This window comes from Artemia sp. Qi Xiang Cuo, chromosome 5 (genome assembly GCF_049724085.1).
Source record: "Artemia sp. Qi Xiang Cuo chromosome 5, ASM4972408v1, whole genome shotgun sequence".
NCBI lineage: Eukaryota > Metazoa > Arthropoda > Branchiopoda > Anostraca > Artemiidae > Artemia > Artemia sp. Qi Xiang Cuo.
Window position 1 is genome coordinate 67,834,365 of NC_142798.1, and position 20,805 is coordinate 67,855,169.

The window sequence follows — 20,805 nt, forward strand, 5'->3', positions numbered from 1 at the left end:
GGATTTTTGACACTTTAAAAAGTTCAGTGGACCAAAAGTAATTCCCCTTTTAAAAAACATTAGTTGTTCTATTAATTCGAACAGTATCACCAACATTGAATTTATTTTTCTTCTTCTTCTTGACTTTTGAGTCATTGGAATACTGTTTAAGAAAGGAGTCAATTGTATTATGATCCGAATGATGAACTTCCGTTGGTGTAGAGTTGGACAATGAGCGATGAGGTCGTTGATTATAAATCAACATGATTTAATCTAAATCATGAATAAAAGCAGGTGTATTTTTCAATGTACAGTATCTTGAAATTAAAAGTCGAATAGTTCTTATCAATCGTTCGGCCAATGCAGCCTTTATAGGACTATGACTATAATAGAGCAGTGTACTATATTTCTCTAGTATTTTTGCAACATGAGGATTAACAAATTCACTACCGCGATCCGTTTGAATTTTTTTATATGAATCCTTTTCGAGACGACTTTCAATGGCCTGAGCAACTTCAACACCTCTCTTTGATCGCACTGGAATGGCATAGGCATAGCGACTAAAGACACTGATTGCAAGTAGAATGTACTTGTACGGTGTATTGTGACGTCTTTGAATCTCGTCTAGAGTCAGGAGATCTTCTTGAATTATATCCAGTGGGTAAAAGGATTTAGTTTGTCGAGATTTATTGGCACGAAGTCTATGATTTCTATGCAGATTGTAACTTAGTTCATTTTTTAGATATTCTTGTACACTATTAGCGTAAACACATGTGAATTTGGATAGGATTTCGAGGGAACTATATCTTAAAACCTTACCAATGTTGTCATGAACATCTGTCAAAACATCAAACATATTGAATGTAAACATTATGTGCAACGTACTATCCCAGGGTCGAGAAGTGCTGCTGCTGCTGGTGGCTGGGAAATCGAATTAATACGCATTATCTGTTGTTTAGCTCTCGTTATTGTTATAGCATTTTACAACATGGATTTAAAATCTTCTTCTTCTTCAAGTTCAACTTTTAATTATTATGATTATGCTGCTGAACGTTCATTTAATTTTTTTAGAATTTGTCTATTGCCAATAAGACTTTTGGGGAAGTTTAATGTATTTAGAAAGTTGTATATACGAGTGTCAAATGATAATAATCCTTTAAGATTTGTAACCATGTAATACATTAAATCAAGTAGATTATAGCTCTTGCCCTGAATTATAATCCTTTCCCCAGTGCTCTCAACTTGAATTTGATCACTTTCCAAGAGATAGATTAGGAGTCGTGTTATTTTTTCAACCAAATATTTGGGCCTCAGAATTACAAATTTAAATAAAAAATAATACAATTCCTCCTTCTTTAAGTGTGGCGCAACAGTAGCAGCAGCGGAGATTAGTGATAAGAATTGTCTCGTGTATAGTCGGCAACAGTAGGTTGCGAACATCCGTTTTGGCCCACTAGGCGTATATCACATTAGAGATAAAAAAGTTTTTTATCAACCTAACTAGCTTATTTTTTGTGGACTTGTCTAAAATCATTAACAAAGTTCTCCCATGGTGAGAGATTTACTTCTATTCGAGTGAACCTATAGGGTTTTGCCGTTCTCACTAGAGAAAACTGTTTACAAGTCCTGCAATTATTGGCAGTAAAAGTGTGAAAAAGCTACCCCCTGCCTGAAGAAGTCGTTTCCTTTTAAAATTCTTTCCTTTCTTTTTAGAGGCCACTGTAAGTACAATGGAACGATGTTGCTTTGCCTGTTGATTAACTACTTCTGGTAGTTGAACATTACACTCGGTCAAATTTAAACAAAGTTCAGATATTAGATTAATGAAATCAGTGTCAAGACCGTGTTTGAGTATTGCTTTTCTAAGCGGAGGTTTTGAAGTGCTTAGAACTGAAAAAAAATGTCTATTTTCATGTAGTTTCTTCAGTGTCATGATAGTGACTAATAGGTCTTTTTAGTGTTCACCGGGAGATATACTGTAATTTCATTGTCGAAAATATCTGTGACTACACGCAGATCCTCAGATGTATTTTGATTAAGATCCAGTAGGATATAACCGTGGGGTTTATTAGTTGCCTGATTGTATGCTGAGAGCAGGAATTTAGGGGCTCCTGGATAGATTTGTTTATTGAGGGTTATAAGCGAGCTAGAATCACGAACAACTCTGTAGATGATAGAGTAGGTACAGTTCAAAGCAAGTGTTCGCATACATTTGCTCTGATGAAAGAGATTGTGTAGAACCAGAGTAACGGAAATCTGTTCATGATGAGAGCGAACAGTGAACGATTGCAGCATTTGCTGAGACCATTGTTCAATGGATTCAGCCAGATCGTCAATTATCAGCAAAGAGTTTTGTTCTATAATGTTGAAAACATCAAGTCCATGTATGAACTGTATCTGCATCATCGATCCCATGGTGGTGGTGGCAGCAATAGCTGTTAATTTATTGTACGACTCCTGCCAAATCCTCTAGCACTAGTAGATTTTTTTCGGCTTTTCCGCAAACGTTTTATCACAATTTTTAATTATTTTAGTTAAGAGTGTTGTTTTGTCCGACATTGAGGGCCCACACAGAAACGATCTGAATGGTGTTTTAAATTGATACATGTTCCTTTCAACATTTCACCTTGAGAACTAACTTAAGACCATAATGTTATAATGACTAAATATATTTTTTTTTTTCCTACTACTCTTTTCTTCAAGAAGACAAAAGACAAATAATCATATTTTTTTCTTTTATTATCTTCAGATAAAAAAGTAAAAAAAAAAATAAAAAAAACACTTTTTTTTTTAAATTTTTTAAAAAAAAAAATTATACAACAACAACAACAACATTTCAAAATTGACAAACAGATAAAAAACACTTTGTTTACATAGAAAAGAAAACACATTAAATTAGAGAGAGAGCACTTGAAAAAATAAATTTTTTTTTTTAATTTATTTATAATAAAAATAAAACAACAAAATTTCAATTGAATTTACAGAGAGAGAAAAAACATTTTTTTTTTTTTTTTTTTTTTTTTTACAGAGAAAAAAATATTAAATTAGAGATGACACTTGAAAAAAAAATCTGCTCTAAGTCCAAAAAAAAGAGATAACTTTGGTGTCGGTGCGCCCCCCGCGCTGGCGGCGGCCGCCCCCCCCCCTCGGGCCGCGAGGCCCCCCCCCCCCCCCAAAGGCCGCGAGGCCCCCCCCCCCCCCCCCAAAGGTTTTTTTTTTTTAGGAAATTAGTTACAGGACTTTATTTAAACCGAGACTTTCACGGTGGGCAGTACATTAGATCCGGTCTGAAGTTAAATAGTGTCCAAGGGGGAGGGTGGTCACACCATCTTGACAAACATATACCTTGTCGGAAATGGTACTCATGGCTATTTTCTCTACATTTACAGTCTAGTTCTTGTACTTCAACGAACGAATTGACAACAATTTGACTCGTGGAATTGTATTTTCAGTAATACAATTCCTATAAATGTCCATATTGAAATTCTTGTCCACATAGCGCGTGGGTACTCCTTTGCAACGTTTCTTGATTTCCTCGTCGTGTGTCTGTATAAAGTACACCTTCGGACCTACAAACATACCACGGGAAATCAAGTCGCTACCCGTTTCAGATTTTAAAAATAAAAGTTGATTGGGCGCTCGACGTTTTACTAGCTCAGGGTAAAGACCAACACTCCAATTGGTGTAGTCCATCCGTGAGCAGATAATTTCACCGTGCGCCAAATCATCAATTAGATTTGATGTTTTTACTTTGAGCAGTAGAGAATCCGTGTCACCGTAGCAGACCTCTACTTGCCCCTTTTCTGGCCACCGTACCCTAGCCACATTGTAGTAGAATTCCAACATGAGCTTTTTTGAGATCTCTAAGATAGCACTGCCTGCAGCAATATTTTTATTTAGGACAATGTGTCTTTTTTTCCTATTCAAAAGTACCATGTCTGGGCCAATGATCGTAAAGGACGTGTAATTGGGATCGGCACTAATTCGAGCACAGTGTTCTGGATCGGTCACAACGTCACAACGATTCCTATTACGAACACTCTCACACATTTTGCCGAAAACCGAATTCAAAATGAGTTTATAAAGTTCTTTTTCGGCTTTCGTCTTTGCTGCAGAACGTTTGCTGACAAAAGTCTCAACAAACGTTTTCAAATAAGGTTTTTGACTAAATTCGAGTGCTCGGTGAACCTTTGTGACGTTGAAACAGTTGTTGAACATCAATTTTAACGCTACATTGTTTACAACTATATTTTTTTTCGGAAGAATGTCAGCAATAAGTTTTTTTTTTGAAGGTGCCCAATGCAATCCGTCCACCTCGACTAAACGCATATTGAGAGGTCTCATAGAGTCCTTAGTCACAAGTATATTGATACACGGGAAAACAAAATCCTTTACTGAATCGTGAAGCTCGACTGGTATCTCTCCATCAATTTCAAAAAACCATCCAACCGGTCCATTCTCCTCAACACTGTCGTCGCCAATGTTGGGGAAATGGGGAGCTTGAGGGTCATTGAGCCATTTATAGTCGCCGCAAGGTAGTGCATAATGGCATATGGCAGAGGGGTAGATCGACGTTAGCGCGAGGAAAACTTAATGCGATTTTGTCACTATAGTCCACCCATGTTGCGAGTTGTACACTAGCATGGACAAGTTTAAAACAAAACCCCCCCTCCGTTAGCGCGCTCGTACCAAGTTATGAGAAAGTTATTTGAGCATCACGATTTTTCACAAATCAGTGGAATGAGGATGTCGATCAATATATTAAGTAACGAATTATAATACACCACATCAAGAGTAAATCCCTCATAGATTTTATCCGTATTTTTACACATAATGTCTAAAAAAGTTAACACGTCACTCGACAAATACAGCTTGCAGTAGTCAAATCCAATTTTACACCCTCCCGCTGCCCAAACTTTTTTAGCAAAACTGTATTCCTCGGGGGTGCAACTACGATCGTGAAGACTGTCGTAACACGATTCAAGACAAGGAATAGTCTCCTCGGCGAATCTCGACATGGAACAATAACGGTCATAAGGAGAGATGCACTTGACATTTACCAACAAATATAACTCAGGGTTATAGCTGTGAGTGAGAAGGGTTAACGAAGATCAGAATTCTTATTTTTTCTTACCCATTATTTATGAGATAAACGAGTGTTTGCCATATCTTGCTTACTATACCACTCTACATTCAGTATTCTAATAACAACATTCTTCAACAATATAACAAGACATTACACAAACCGAACCTTTTACGATGATTTAGGTCTGATTTTGTAATTACAGCTGTCTATCACCCCTTCATCATCATCATCATCCAGGGTTCCAGTTAATTGAATATGTGACAATTCAGGTAGCACAAACTTTAGATCGGAGTTCGAGTGATGTATAAGAAACTGGCGAAATAGTAGTTGTTTAATTTGTAAATTCCACGAATTGTGATACAACCCCCGCCAGTTAATTTTTCACGTTGACGTGTGGTCAATAAGGTGAGTGTGGTCCTGCACCGCGTCTTTTGGGGCAAGGGCATCCCTACACACCCAACAAATTGTCCCCTTTTCCAACGCCACTCGCTCTTTATCCGACAATGTCATCGGATAATTGGTATGACGTAATCGTTATATTGCTTTGTTTGCCTATTTTATTAAGTAAAACAATCACTTGACTAGACGGCCCTCCTCGTCCATAGTCAAAAAAAACCATTAACAGATACTGTGAGTTTTGGCGTATCCTCGACCGTGCGCGTCTGAACATGCAACTATTTTGTGTTCCTTGGCTATAGTTAGCCTTGATGAGTCTGATACCTCAACTAGTCTTGTTTCACAGTCCAAAGACACTTTATCAGATTACAGAAGAGAATTTTGAAAATTTTTAAATTGTAAAGTGTCTTTGCCTTCTGCCGGCATTTCAATTCTTTGATTTCCGTGAATTTTTCAATGCCCCATGTGATCTGAAAACGTTCGCTCAGATGTGAATGGGGAGAGGCACATGGGGCAATAGAAACGTTCACCTTTCTGAACGCCTTGACAGAGGAGTCGACTTATCGCCGTAACGGGGAAAAAATGACCATAAGAATTTACATCTTTGGGAGGCTGGTAAATATCCCATACCCAATTTTTAACATTTTCCACCATCGGTGTCCTCACTGAGTACAAAACCCCTTTTTTATTCGGTTTTTTCCCCCCATCTACAAATTCTGTGTCATACTGGAGAACAACCACCCCCACCCCACGATTTTCATTTTCTTTATCGAATATGCTTATTTCTTTAAAGGACACCGGATATTTTACCTCTAAAAAATCAAAATTTAATTTATGGAAATTTTTCCCGCCGTTACGTGCAAGTCTTTCGAGATTTTTCATTGATGATTCATCTTTTAATGTCCTATGGGCCGCCGCTAAAAATGCATACTTAAAGCATTGAAGTCCAGTGTCAAAATTGAAACCCTGAACTCCTTTGGTAGCCGACAAATCTGGGTGGCATTTTATTCTTTTGCCCGCTCCCCTTAAACTAAAGTTTTTTTTAAATCTACTGAGATTCAGATCCATTCGTTCAATGTATAAAATGGTGGAACCACTCCCCCTCTCACTAAATGTATCCAAAGTTGAAATTAGTTTATTTACCCAGTTGAAAAAGTTGTCTTCAAAATCGTTTAGAACTGGGTAAAAAGTCTGGGTCCCAGTCGAAAAATGAAAATAAAAAATATCCCCAGATGTCCACTTGTGTAAAAAAACTTTTTGGTTCACTGATGCTTTACTTCCCCCCCGACCCCCCCACGTCTCGCTCTGAATCTCAATAATTGCTCGAATTTTGTCGATATATCTATGGAGATTTTTCACGGGGTCAGTTAAAATAATGCCAGCGTTTTCCTCGGGAAGGCTAAAATCTACCCTGTACGTTTGCAAATGACCTAGAGCAGATTCTAACAGATAAAAATCAGGCAATCCCGAGGACGTAGTACTGTTTTGATGTCCTGACCCTGTTTGTTCAATCACATTGGAGGGATGTGACATGAGGTCCCCTAGTACATATTCTAAGGTGTTTGGGGACAATTGGTCAAGCCAGCCTGTATTGTCCTCTGATGGATTTTCATTATGAGGATCCAGTTCAGATTTACTTGTAGCATCATCATCTAAATATTCGCGCATGAAACTATCTGCCCACTCTGGGTCCTCAACCATGTCAATATCACAAGGTAGGTCCTCCAGGCTGGCCATTTCCCCAAAAACATCATTAAGGAATCCCTCATGCCACTCCATATTCTCTAGAACCAGTGTAGGTTCATCCCTGAACTCTGCTGGTGGTGACAGAATTGGTTCTGTAAATATACTTGCATCATCACTCAATGGTGCTGCCGCTGGGGGTGCTATATTTTTAATCTGTAGAAAAAAAAAAGTTTTTTATTTTTATGTAAAATAATCATTATTTTTTTTTTATTGTTAATAAAATTTTGTCAATTTCTCATAGTCATTGTCCCACCACCTGAACAATTAAAAGAAGAAAAAAAAGTTACATTGCATTATGTATTTAATAATGTCAACTGAACATTTTAAAAAAAAAAATATTTTTTTTCGGGACAATGTAGTCTTATTAGAAGGGGTAAGTTCGAACAAGAGACTGATAGAAAAAATTAATGGTTTTATTCCAATTTTTTTTTTTTAAAATAAAAACGCAAAATATGGGTCCAATTCAATTCTTTGAGCCTCTTCATTGTAACTGTCGATGAAATTGGACCATTGTTCGACTGATGCAGTATGTTGTACGAGTAGTAGCTCCTCGGTTTCAGTTAAAGGAAACGAACTCCATATGTCGGAGCTCGGTGGTGCCACTTTCTCAATAATCCGTATTTTCCTCTGTCTTTTGCCAACGGATTTTTTCGACCTGGGCTAAATAAATACTGGTAAGAGAGAAGAACTTTTTTCTCCATCCATATCAACAATTAAAATGTTGGATGGCCCCCCCCCCCCAAAACCCTCCCGCGGGGAACCCTTGGGAACCGGGGGGGTACGTCGAGCGAGGGGGCTTGTAGGCCTTTACGGGGTGGAGGGGTATCAGACTTAAAAAAACTGTTCAAATAGTCTCAAATTCTTTTCTTGAAAAACACCTAAGTGTTTCAATGAAATGGTCATAAACCGCTTCATTCAAATAATGTTTCTTAACATTGCTGTGATGACATATTTTGGAAATTGTCAAAAAACCTTTTTTCCCTGTGTAAATTGCTTATTGAAGATATACATCTTGCTATTTAAAGACCGCTTTGCATGCGACCCTACTTAGAATTCAAATCGGATTAAAAAGCGATGGTAGATCTGATAAGTAAAGCGGATGTATTCAAATGCATTAGGGCGAAAATATCAGTCTAACAGTGTGCGTTAACTGTATAGTGACAATTGTTTTCAAATAGTTAGTTTTTTGTCTAAACTGAATATTTTATTATAACTCATATTATTTATAATTTACTATGTAAGGTTTTTTTTTTTGTTATATAAATTAATTAAAATCACTCCAAAAATATAATTAATTTTGTTGATGAAATAAAATTAAATAGCTTAAAAAAAAATTTTAAGTTTTTAAAAAGCTATGCGCCTGAGAAAATTTTGTCTTATTTTTTTTGAAAATAAGGATAGAAAAAAAAATATGTATATGCTTACAAATTCTAACTGGTCTTCTATATCTGAACTCCTTTGTAATACTTGAGGGGGGTTTGCCATGGAGCCAACGCAGGAGTCAGAGGGTTCTGTCGCTATAAGTTGTGTGCTTGATGCATGATCGTGTGTAACTTTTCCAGCGAATTTGATAACAGACGCTCTTGTGGGCTGTATTAATGAAGGTTCGTCATATCTAGCTTTTTTCCCAGAAGGAGGATTATTGCAAGTCTCTTCTTCCTTTAAAAAAAAAAAATAAAATAGCATGTAGCAAAAATGCATTTTGGGTTTTTGGAAAATAATTTAGTTTATGTTAGACATCTTGATTTCAAAATCAGAGGTTTTTATAGTGGGATGGAGGACCTTTTATAAACTGCTCCTCCCCCCCTCCACCCTCCCCCCTCCTATGTCCATGCTTCCGTGACTGTATTTGTAAATTCAAACTTAAACAATATGGAGAAGAATTGCATATGACAGTCAAGTAAAACTATCAGATTTCAATCAAATGTAGACATAAATAGAAATTTAAGAAGTGGAAAAGTTAATTAGCACGGCTCAGTAAATCCCTCTTATGATATAATTAGGTACGTTAAATAAAAAGTATAGATAAAATTTTTATTTATTAAATTGTTTTATAAGTTAACAAATTTTATTTTGGAGGAAATGGGGGGGGGGGGGGTGAGTTTTTTAAGCATTAAATTTAAGGAAGAGATTATTAAACGCAGACTGGTAATGAAATATTTTAAAAAAAAACACCCATAAAAAAAACACTTATCGTGATAAAAAAAAAAATCGCACTGTAATAAAAAAGGAAGCTTTTGTAACAATTAATACATTAAAAGAATCAACATTTTATTCTAATCTCAATTTACCGATCGAAAAGCTAAGCACTTTTTTTTTTTTCAAAAACATCCTTAAAAAGGCCACTTATATTTATAAAAAAATCAAACAATAAATTCATACTGGCATTTAATTATTTTAAAAAAAATCCCTAAAAAAAAAAAACACTGATCTTTATAAAAAAAAAGCCACTGATCTTGATAAAAAAGTATGATTTTGTAAAAATTAATAAATTAAAAAAATAAAAATTTTATTATAATTCCCAAATTACTTATCTAAAAGATAATAAATTTTTTTCAAAAAAAAACATATAAAAGAAACTTTTTTCCCTATAAAAAAAAAAAAACCCTTTATTTATTAAGGTCATGTATTTTTTTCAAAAAAATTTCCTAGAAAAAAAAAAAAAACCAATGATCTTTATAAAAAATTAAACTTTTTTAAAAATTAATAAAATAAAAAATCAAATAATTTTTCTAATAAAAACGTACAGATCGAAAAGATAGTAACTTTTTTTCAAAAAAAACATATTAAATACAACGTTCTCCCGATAAAAAAAATAAAGACTTTTATTAAAAAAGCGCATTTTAGGTTAGTTTTTTTCAGATAATAAAAACTATAGGAGTCAAATTGTATAAGTATCAATGAATTATATCTCAATGTCAGTATTTCCTCATCCAACACACGTCACTTTATTTTTAATACTGAGAATATTTTTTAATAACCTGACTATGGCTAGAATTATACATTTTTTCTATGTAATTACAAAAAATGCTATCTCGAATATAAACGACTCGAAACTGATGGCGAATCAAATATGGAACCTTATTATATAAAAAAAATAATAGGCGATTAAAAAATAATAGACACCTGTATTTTTAAATAAAAAAAAAATAAATATAAATTTTAAATTGCATAGTTCCTATTGTAACAGATGGGTTTGATCTGTAAAAAAAAAAAAGAAATTTAAAATTGAAAGTGCGTCTTTACAATTGGCAAAGAGTGTGACGATCTGTAACTACTAGAAAAAACCTGTTTGTACGGAGGGGCCATAGAAATGGTAGTTCCTACTCTACTTACCTCAGCGCCTCTAGAGGAAAAATGCTGTACTACTTAATGGCTCCGAGCCAATAAATTAAATTTAATACAGCTTTTACGGAACAAGTATAATCACCTACAGAACTTGTGATTGTGTCCCCCAGGTTCGCATAGGTATGGAATCGTCTCCGGAGACGGGGACAAAGGGTCACTTTTTTTGTTTGGAGAGGATAGGTTTTGTCAGTACTTGTTCAGTAGATGATTATACTTTGGCAAAAACCAGGACTAACTATAAGACCGGCCTGTTTCTGATTAGTAAATGCAACTCCCTACGATGAAGAAATTTGTTAGAAAACAATGCAGCCAAAAAAAAGTACTTATTAGCGGAAAGAAGTGCCAAAAACAAAGTACAATAATGAACACCCTGAAGGAGTATTTTGCCAACCAGATATAAAGGTACGTAATATTTTTCCCAACAACGCAAACCCTAAAAAAATTATGAAACAGTCATCTTTAGATCACCCTATTTCGGGATTTTTCGATAACGGCCGAAATTCAATAAACTCTTATACAAAAGGTACAAAAATTAACTTTTTTCCAATTAACAAAATTTTGAATATTCACACGAGAATATTCCATTTTGGAATTAAAAAATGTGTATAAAATAAAATACCAAGGACATTAAAACTGAAATCTGATGGTTTGAATTGGTTTAATTTTGAATATTCACACGAGAATATTCCATTTTGGATTAAAAAAAAATATATGTCTAAAATACGAAGGACATTAAAAGTGAAATCTGATGGTTTGAATTGGTTAAATGAAAACCTACACAATCGAGGACCGCATCAAGGGTTTTATTCAGGGGGGGGGGTATAAAAAAAACTTCAAAAACGTATCAAAATTTTTTTTATCTATTTTTGTTAAGTTTTTACGAGCCGGACAGAAATTTCGGGGGAGGGGTTCAAACCCCCTAACCCTTCTCCCTGGATACGGCCTTGACATAAACATACAAATCCTTAAGAATTACGAAAAATCGAGAGTCAATTTTTAATTAAAAAATTGTCTTTAGTACATGACTTATAGCGAATATCCCTTCTAATGAATCCATAACATGTTAATTCGAAATTTCATTAAAGAATAAAACCACTAAGACAGGCATTTACGTAGACTTTTTTTCTGGGGGAGGGGGGATCAAAATAAGCTCTAAACTGTTTTGATTATTCCAAAACAAAGGCATAAAGATTCGTGGTGGACCATATGTGCAGTTGTGCCGCTTTTGATAGTTGTGGGTGCCAAATTAAAAAAAAATGGTGAAACGATGGTGAAAATCAACGAAAAAATTCCACCAAACAGCTTAAGGTGCTGCTTTCCATTGGGAATCAACGGCTTGTTAATGTTTGATTTTTAGAGTTTATAAAATTTACGGATTAGTTTTGCCCATGGCAACACATGGCAACACTTATGATAATGTATACTGCCCTAAAAACTTCATAATTCTGAAACGGCAAAAACTAATTTTTCACCCACGTTTCCTTTTTTTTAATTTGGCACTAAATTTTATCTAATAGTATAAGTTCCAGCTAGCCAGTTCGAATAATCCCCCAGGAGAGTGAAATTTCATTTTCACTGTTTTGGGTACTTTAGAAGAAAAAAGTTTATTGAATTTTATAGGAGAGGCACAAAGTTAGTGTAAGCGACATTTAAATGGGTTCTTAGGAAAATACTAATGTCCCTGAGTGGACGTAGAAGAGTAACGACTCTTAGTTTTTAATTATGTATGAGGATATGATGAACAAGATAATAATATAATATAATATTAATATAATATAATATTATATAGGGAATAATATAATATTAAAAAAGATCAGCCTTTTAATTTTTATACACAAATATATTTTCCTTAGACACACGAATTCAATGTAATAAATTGTATAGCCGTTAGCAGAGACAAGCGCATGAGGAGCGCTTCCCCCTCCCCAGAATCCTTAAATGTACTAATATTTTCGGGTATTTCTTATCAAAATGATCAAAAAATTGTTTATTTCATCATTGGATCGTCCTAATCCATGCGTACCTCACTGATACGGAGGAAAAATTTTACTAAATAAGTGGCAGGATTCAACAGGAATATAGTCTGTAGTAGTATGGTAAATGTAGATTAAAACAGGTTACACAAGATTCATCAGCAGGTGAATATCAGAGAAGAAGAAGCGGTTTCCAAATATGAAATAACGACTCTGCTTTGCTTCCATTTATATTGTTTGACTAAATATATCAATCTGATAAAAAAAATGACTGACAGAAGTTTTCAATAGGTCTATCATCACTTATTACACGATCAAGATTCGAATGACCATTTAGCAGACTAAGCCACATTCTACTCTTTCATAAGTGGTAGGCTACATTATGCTATCAGATTTTTTCTCTGTTAGGAATTGATAAAAGCCACACTTTCAGTCGGAATTAGATAAGAAATTCTATTCTGAGGAGATGCAGCAGATAGAGCTAAGACAACCGGTAATGATAGACAAATTTGTGGTAAAAAAATAGCCGCTATTCTCGATGAAGAAGGCAAGGACGTGATAACTATAGGGTGTCTCGGAAGTGACCATAATCCAGTAACAAACTGTATAATTTGATTTGATAAGATTTGCCTCAACTCCATAAAGCAAAGCTGTAATAGCACGCGTAGGCTATGGTAAATAATCACTTTATACACTTCGCAAGTTTCTTTAAGCGGCATTCACACGCTGGATTCAGTTTTGCATTAAGTCCAAAAGTTCAATATGGCTTTTGACCAATCAGATTCGAGATTATATGTACTATCGACCGATCAGATTCTATACTCGAAGCTTTGAGAATTGGTCCAAGACTGAACCTTGCGTCGAAACACTGCTCTAGTACCGTATAAGTGACCTGAGATAGTGTATAAATATTTTTTCTTTAAGGAAAAAGGATATAATTGACTAACACTTTCCAAAATGTAGCAATAATAATGGAAAAATGTATAATTCTCAAAATTCCTGCATAGTGTTCAACAATATGAAACTTCTTTTAGTAAAATCTTCTTTACTACAAAATTTATCTTTTTGACCACTTTCCTTTTTGAAAAATTTGAAAGAACGTCTTATTTTTAAATCCTCCCACAAAATAACACGTGTTATTTCGTGTTCGAGTGTTATAAATAACACGTGAAAGTGTTTTATGCGGCCAAATCAGGCTTTGTTTTTATCACTATGAAGCCTAAAAAGAAAAAAGTCGCAAAGATAGCAATAACATTTCAATGCCATAACTGACAAAATATTTCTAAATCGGAAAATAGATAGAAATCTTACTGAATTGTTTTGCGGAGCAACACACTGTTTTTTTTTTTTTTAGTGACCACGAATCAGGGGCAGACCCACGATTTTTTGTAGGGGGGGGGGCGCAAAAAAGGTTGATCGAAAAAAATTAGGGGGGGCGCAAAACAGGTTGATCCGATAAACTTGCGTTAGGAGCAAGTTTAATTCACGCAAACTTGAGTTAATAAGTAAATTACACTACTTTAGACTATGCTAGGGGGCGCGCGCCCCCCTCACCCCCCCCCCCCTCTGGATCCGCCACTGCCACGAATTACGTTTTTTTTTCTTCGCCTGCTGCTGGGTACCGGTAAGAAATGGACATTCGAAAAATAATTTCAGGTACAAAGAACGCGAAACGGAGACGACAAGTTTTGATAAACTTGGCAAAATTTCAAGTAGTTTTTCAAAAAAAAAAATCATTTTTTAAGATCTATTAGATAGCAAAACAAGAAGCAAAACGAAACCTTCTTAACGTCAAATATTTGAGCTTTTAAGAAATTAACGTCATACCCGAAACCGTCATACCACATAACATCAAACCGTCTGATATAAATTTATGTAGCTCTTCTAATTCTTGAAAATTCAATCTGGAACTTCCAAGTTACAATTTAAAAAAAAAGAAAAATTTAGATTGAATTTTCAGAAATTTCGTGAACACATAAGGCACTGGCCCAGAAGTAGTCTAAAACAAGACTAGCTAAGGGACTCATCAGTGGCGATTTTGGAGAGGGGTCACCAGAATCTCTTTCATAGGAAGTAAGAGTGAGCGTCCTAGTGGTACCTTTATGCTGTCTGGACAGAATCTGGTATCTACTTTGTACGTGACAGCTGCAGGAATTCTTGTCATCAGGACATATACCAGAGGAGATAGTCGGATCTTGACCTCTCTGGTCGGGATCATAATCGACCTATTGGTAACCAGAATCCAATCTGACCTCGCTGAGGAATGGAAGGGGGACCAACGTTTGTGGGAAGAAGGAGCTATTATATCATACATTTTATGGATCAGGTCCCGAAGCGACCTTTGCGGGGTGGGAAGCCTAGATGTGGGCCCCATCACATCTAGCAGGAGGGTTGATGAGACCTCAACTAGAGAGAAATGCTTCGGTGACATTAGCTTATTTTATAAACGGCTATCTAAGCAAGTAATTGTATAACACAGGTTTAGTGCTGTTGGCGATATTGCCTCTGCTTATCTTGAAAGAAAGCAAATGTGAAATATACAATTTATACAATTCATCTCTGGGCACAGGCAAGTATGCAGGAATTTGTTTCGGGAGGGGGTGGGAGGTGAATCCTTCAAATCCCTTATTCTGTGAGAAACACAAGAAAATAATGGGAAAATAGAAAAAATAGTGAGATTCGGGGGGGGGGGGGGGGAGGCCCCTCCCTGCATACGTCCCAGACTGGGCACATGACATAATCCATATTCGACTTATAGTTTTCGGTGATTTTTTAAACTTATTTGTCTCGGCCTTATGTCCCTTACATTAATGCACACTAGGTAGGGGTGCTTAGGCCCACTCCAGGTATCATTGTTTAATTAGTCACAAAGTTGAGGCATATACACAAATTGAACGCCCCTGCGAACCAAGGGCGTATCCAGGATTTTTTTTTTTTGGGGGGGGGGGGTTACTAATTTTTGACTGAGTTTTTGACTAATTTTACTAATTTTTACCTAGGTTTTACTAATTTTCGACTTATTTTCGATTCGGTCAAAAATTTTGGGGGGGGGGGGGGGGTTCAAACCGGGTAACCCCCCCCCCCCCTGGATACGGCCTTGCTGCGAACATAACTCCCCCCCTCCCCCCGATGTCTACTATAATTCATTATATTTTAAGAAGGTTCACAAATTTTGTCACTTTTGCCCCCCCCCCCCCACCCCAGGTAAATTCCAAAGTGAATATCTAACCTATTACCTCGGTATCCCCTCCCCCTCGAACTTAAATTCTGGTTTCGCTCTTACTGATTACAGCGTGTGAAGTTGGTCTAGCCTGGATATAAAAACCACTGATTGGTAAAAACTGTTTTCGTTAACATGACACATGCTTATTAAATGTGCCAAGGGGCTACGCACTAGCGTGCTTCAAGTATACCAGATGAACATAGACAGAACCGCCAGCACGGAGGGTAATCCCGTATGCAGGCCAGAAGTCACACGGACTAGGGTCAGAGGCCCTTGAGGCACAGCTGGTGGTGCGCTTTGGGGGAAAAACCCAGACTCAACAGCGAGAGACAGTTCACAGCCCCTTGAAATACACTGTGTAGCCTACTTAAAATCTTATAGTGAGTATTATTTGAAAAAAACTACGTTTTCTAAAGAGTTAAAGAGGCTGAGTTACAAGGTCGAACCTTAAAACGTACAGGGATTAGGAGGTACAGTTGGGGGGGCTGGGCCCCCCCAAACCCACCGCTTTCGCAGCCTTTAAATAAAAAATAAAAAAAAGTTTTTTAAACTGAAAGTAAGGAGCGACATTAAATCTTAAAACGAACAGAAATTATTCCGTATATGAAAGGGGCTGTGCCCTCCTCAACGCCTCGCTCTTTACGCTAAAGTTTGACTTTCTCACAACTCTTTTTTTAAACAATAAAAACTTTAGCGTAAAGAGCGAGGCGTTGAGGAGGGCACAGCCCCTTTCATATACGGAATAATTTCTGTTCGTTTTAAGATTTAATGTCGCTCCTTACTTTCAGTTTAAAAAACTTTTTTTTTATTTAAAGGCTGCAAAATTTACCCGTTTCTGTGGATACTTTAATTATGCGGGCTTATCTTAGTTTTGACAAGAAAATAAAAATAAAAAAAAAGTTTTTTTAACTGTTAGTAAGGAACTACGTTAAACCTTAAAACGAACAGAAATTATTCCGTATATGAAAGGGGCTGTCCCCTCCTCAACGCTTCGCTCTTTACGCTAAAGTTTTCATTGTTTAAAAAATAGAGTTGTGAGAAAGTCAAACTTTAGTGTAAAGAGTGAGGTGTTGAGGAGGGGACAGCCCCTTTCATATACGGAATAATCAGCCAAATTTTCTCAGGCGCGTAACTTTTGATAGGTATGACTAAAATTGAAACTTATATATTTGAAATCAGCATTAAAATCTGATTCTTTTGATGTATCTGTTGGTATCAAAATTCCGTTTTCTAGAGTTTTGGTTACCATTGAGCCGGGTCGCTCCTTACTTACATTTCGTTACCACGAACTGTTTGATTTTGAAGAAACTAAATTTCAGCTGGGTTGGTGGCTGGTGGGGGAGGGGAAACTAAGGCCTGGGGGGGGGAGTTGCCCCCTTCCCTTCCGTATAGCAAATTACGGACCTGCATGCATGACTGAATCAACCACATATAAACTCAAGTACCGCTTTTTCCAAGCTCTTTATACATTTTAATGTTAAAGCCGCTGATTGAATCTTAATTTTGATTCCCGTGATAATTGTTTCTCTAGTAATAGTAAATAATGAATTTTCCTCATGATCAGGGTTAATATATGAATTTGCTACCAACAATACAACTACTTAGCGTATTCCGTTTTTCCGTCAGAAATCCACAATCCCATTTTGCTTGTTTTCTTCAAGTGATATTTTTACAGATTTTTACATCCAACAACAATGTCCAAGGTTCCAAGGTCGTCAATCAGAGGGAGATGTATTCTCCCTTAGAATTACCCCCTTAATTTTTAAAACTGCCTTTTGGGTATTTTCATCGAAAAAGTCTTTTTTGGTATTCTAATGGAAAAAAAAATTGAAAAAACCACGAATTTGGTTCCCATTAATAGCTTTAGTAGCTTATTGCTTATTCAGGAGACAGACAAACATAAGAAAAACAGAAAAAAAAAATCTCATATATAGATTATTTATGTGTAACCATTAGCCAAATAATTGGTCTTCAATCATAAGCAAAATACTGTCACTTCTGAAAAATGTGTACTATATGTCGGATCTTAACTACAATTAAAGAAATGTCTGTATTTATCGATAATTTTAGGTGTAATCAGTTGTTAATGGATATTTATAATAAAAACAAATTATAAACATTAAAAGTTCCTTCTTAAATTATTCTGCCTCTCATGCTATTGCAGAATCAAATGAAAGGGAAACTAAGCAAAAACAAAAATATGAGAAATCTGAGTTGTTAATGGCTATTTATAATAAAAACAAATTATAAACATTAACAGTTCCTTCTTGAATTATTCTGCCTCTAATACTATTGCAGAATCAAATGAAAGGTAATATAAGCCATAACTCTTTCTCATTATTCTCTTATTCGATTTGTCTCTTTCTCGTATATTCTCTTTCTCATATATTTCCAATATTATTGCAGAATCAAATGAAAGGTAAACCAAGCAAAAACAAAAATATGAGAAAGCTCAGTAAAAAGCAACATAACAGGCAGTGGCGGATCCAGGGGGTGAGTGGGCACGCCCCCCTAGAGTAGTCTAAAGTAGTGTAATTTACTTAATTAACTCAAGTTTGCGTTAATTAACCTTGCTCCTAACGAAAGTTTATCAGATCAGCCTATTCCCCCCCCCCTAAATTTTTTTTATCGGTTCAACCTATTTTGTGCCCCCCCCCCCAAAAAAAAAAAAATCCTGGATCCGCCCCTGATAACAGCACGACGGCAACACGAGGTGCGGTTGTTTGAGCCTAACAAAAACACTTCTCAAATTATGAACCTTGAATGTGAGAAAAGGACAACTAGTTTACAAGGGACTATTAAACAGTAGATCATTTATGTGGGCCCCCCGACACGGAAAAGCCGTAAATGTCAAACTTGAGTCAAATTTCCAGAGTTTCAAGTTTTCTCACGAGTGATACAATCGATGTAACTCAATGCTTTGCATTCAAATTTTCGCTTGGCAACTAACTATAGGTGGAATAAACCTATCAACAATTAAAAAAAACAATATGTTCTTGTTATTCCAATAATTCAAGATCAAATTTCAATATTGACCACTTTTTTTTACAGGAAGTTCAACAACTTGAAGTTCCAGCAATGACAGACCCTTTTTTTTCTGCTAATCTTCTTCCTGGAGGTTGGCAAAATGACTAATTATGAATTTTTTTGTTCCTTTCTTTGAATGTTTGTATGTTTAAGAAAAATAAAAGCTATCCGGTGTACTTTCAAGATGATTCACGGGAAAAAAACACAACTCTATTGTTTGAGATGGTTTTTACCAATTCTACTGAAAAAGAAACTATTGTTTTTTTTCTGTAATTCGTGTTTTTCACAGCTACTTTTCTTAGAGAGGGACTCAGGGGATCTTAAATATGTTGGATTCCATTTTATAATTTTCATCAACGTCGTACACCTTTTTGGGCATGTTTAATCCTTTTTTCTAGAACTATACAAAGGTTTTATACTAATTGCTTTTAAATAAATTTAAATTAATGAATTTTGCACATTTAGAGCTGTAATTAAAAGTAGACTCTTTTAAAACGTATATATTAATCGAAATGTATTTATTAGATTAGGTTTTTATCGAAAAGCGTGATCCTTTTATTTATAGTTTTTTTTATTACAACCTGCCTGATCCAGGTACGTGCGTATGAATTTTTCAGACAGGGGGGGAGGGATGATACACCAGATGTGTGTTGGTTTGAATAAGACGTGACCATAAATTCATGAGAATTGGGATTTAGGGGGATTGGTCCAGAGCCCCACACCCTGCGTAAGGGCCCTGTCTGATCTAGGGATCTATTAAACGCAATTTCATCCCAACCTCCAACCATCGTTGATCATGTTCAAAAACTCAAGGGCTTTCAGGATGGGAAAATGAAATATCGTGAAAAAAAAAACAGGGTTATCATTTTAACATTGCGAAGTTTTTTTTTAAGTCTTATTTAAACGGGTTGCACCGCCCCTTCCCTAGGGAATGAATGTGTTGCTTTTGCTACAGAAATATTTCTGCAACAAAAGGGGAGCTGCCACACAATACCACCCATATTGCCACCCATTTTGGGTAAATTGGACCATAGCTATGCTGTTTGATATATATTTCACAAACTCTATAGAAAAAGGAACTGTTTTTTTTTTTTATTAGTTTTTGTTCAACTGAAAATGTGTATCTATGAAAGTCTATTTGATTTCTCGTTCTTGTACTAAAAGTTTATCGGATCAACCTATTTTGCGCCCCCCCTAAAAAAAAAATCCTGGATCCGCCCCTGCATCGCACATATGCGCGTTATTGCAGATTTTGGAACAATTTTAACATAACGTTATTTGGCAAGATCCTGGGATGGTACTTGGCGGAATAAAACCACAACCCTAATGTGTCCAATTACACCCTAAAATCCGGTCTGACAAGTGTCGGTGCTGGACGGGGGCGAATGGAGGGTACTTTCGGATACTTGTCGGTATTACTGGTGGAGTGCACAACAGCATTTGCAGATCTTTTTCTAATGAAGCAAACCTGGTTACGATTCTCCAAAGGAGGGGCATGATTACTAAAGAAGTACATTCTTCTGCATCTTATAACCTTTTCCACCTTTAAAGAATTTTGAGTCTGTAGGGGGAGGGGAAATTTCCGCATTCGCCAATACCTCTCCCATCTCCGTAGAGCCTCGATATACAGATGAGAGGTAATGTATTGTAAATCAGTGTTTATTTTTTCAGTGATCTACCTCACATACTATTTGAAAATATACATCAGAATTTTCCACCTGAATACACCCATCATTTCTTTTATTAATTAAAAAAACTTTTTCTACAAAATAAGTTTTTCAAAGAAAAGTAAAGAACTCCATTAAACAATAAATGAGCAAAATTAGAATCAAATAATCTACAAAGCTTGAAACTACCACAAACCAGCATTGATAAATAAATGAAACCCAAAACGATCAGAAATTACAATAAATAACCGAGTCAAACTCAAAACGAGCAGAAATTAACATAAGTTGGGCGCAAAACCCCTATGCCTTCTCAAGGCCAGAACAAAATTTGCACTTTACTGAAAAAATATAAATGTTTTT

The 20,805-nt window shown here is 35.8% G+C and overlaps 2 protein-coding genes across 2 annotated transcripts in view; both read right to left on the bottom strand.

Moving 5' to 3' along the window:
- Positions 1-8,868, bottom strand: part of LOC148952427 (uncharacterized) — a 46,371-nt gene extending 37,503 nt beyond the window's left edge. Inside the window, exons 1-2 of the mRNA XM_089088635.1 lie at positions 8,633-8,868; positions 6,943-7,360 (exon numbers count right to left, since the gene is read on the bottom strand). Of these exons, the coding sequence (XP_088944761.1) occupies positions 6,943-7,360; positions 8,633-8,692 (478 nt within the window). The 5' untranslated portion in view covers positions 8,693-8,868. The remainder of the gene's footprint in view (positions 1-6,942; positions 7,361-8,632) is intronic.
- The window catches only part of bnl (fibroblast growth factor branchless), a 178,425-nt gene that overhangs the window by 122,879 nt on the left and 34,741 nt on the right, over positions 1-20,805 (bottom strand). The gene's annotated exons all lie outside the window — the stretch shown is intronic.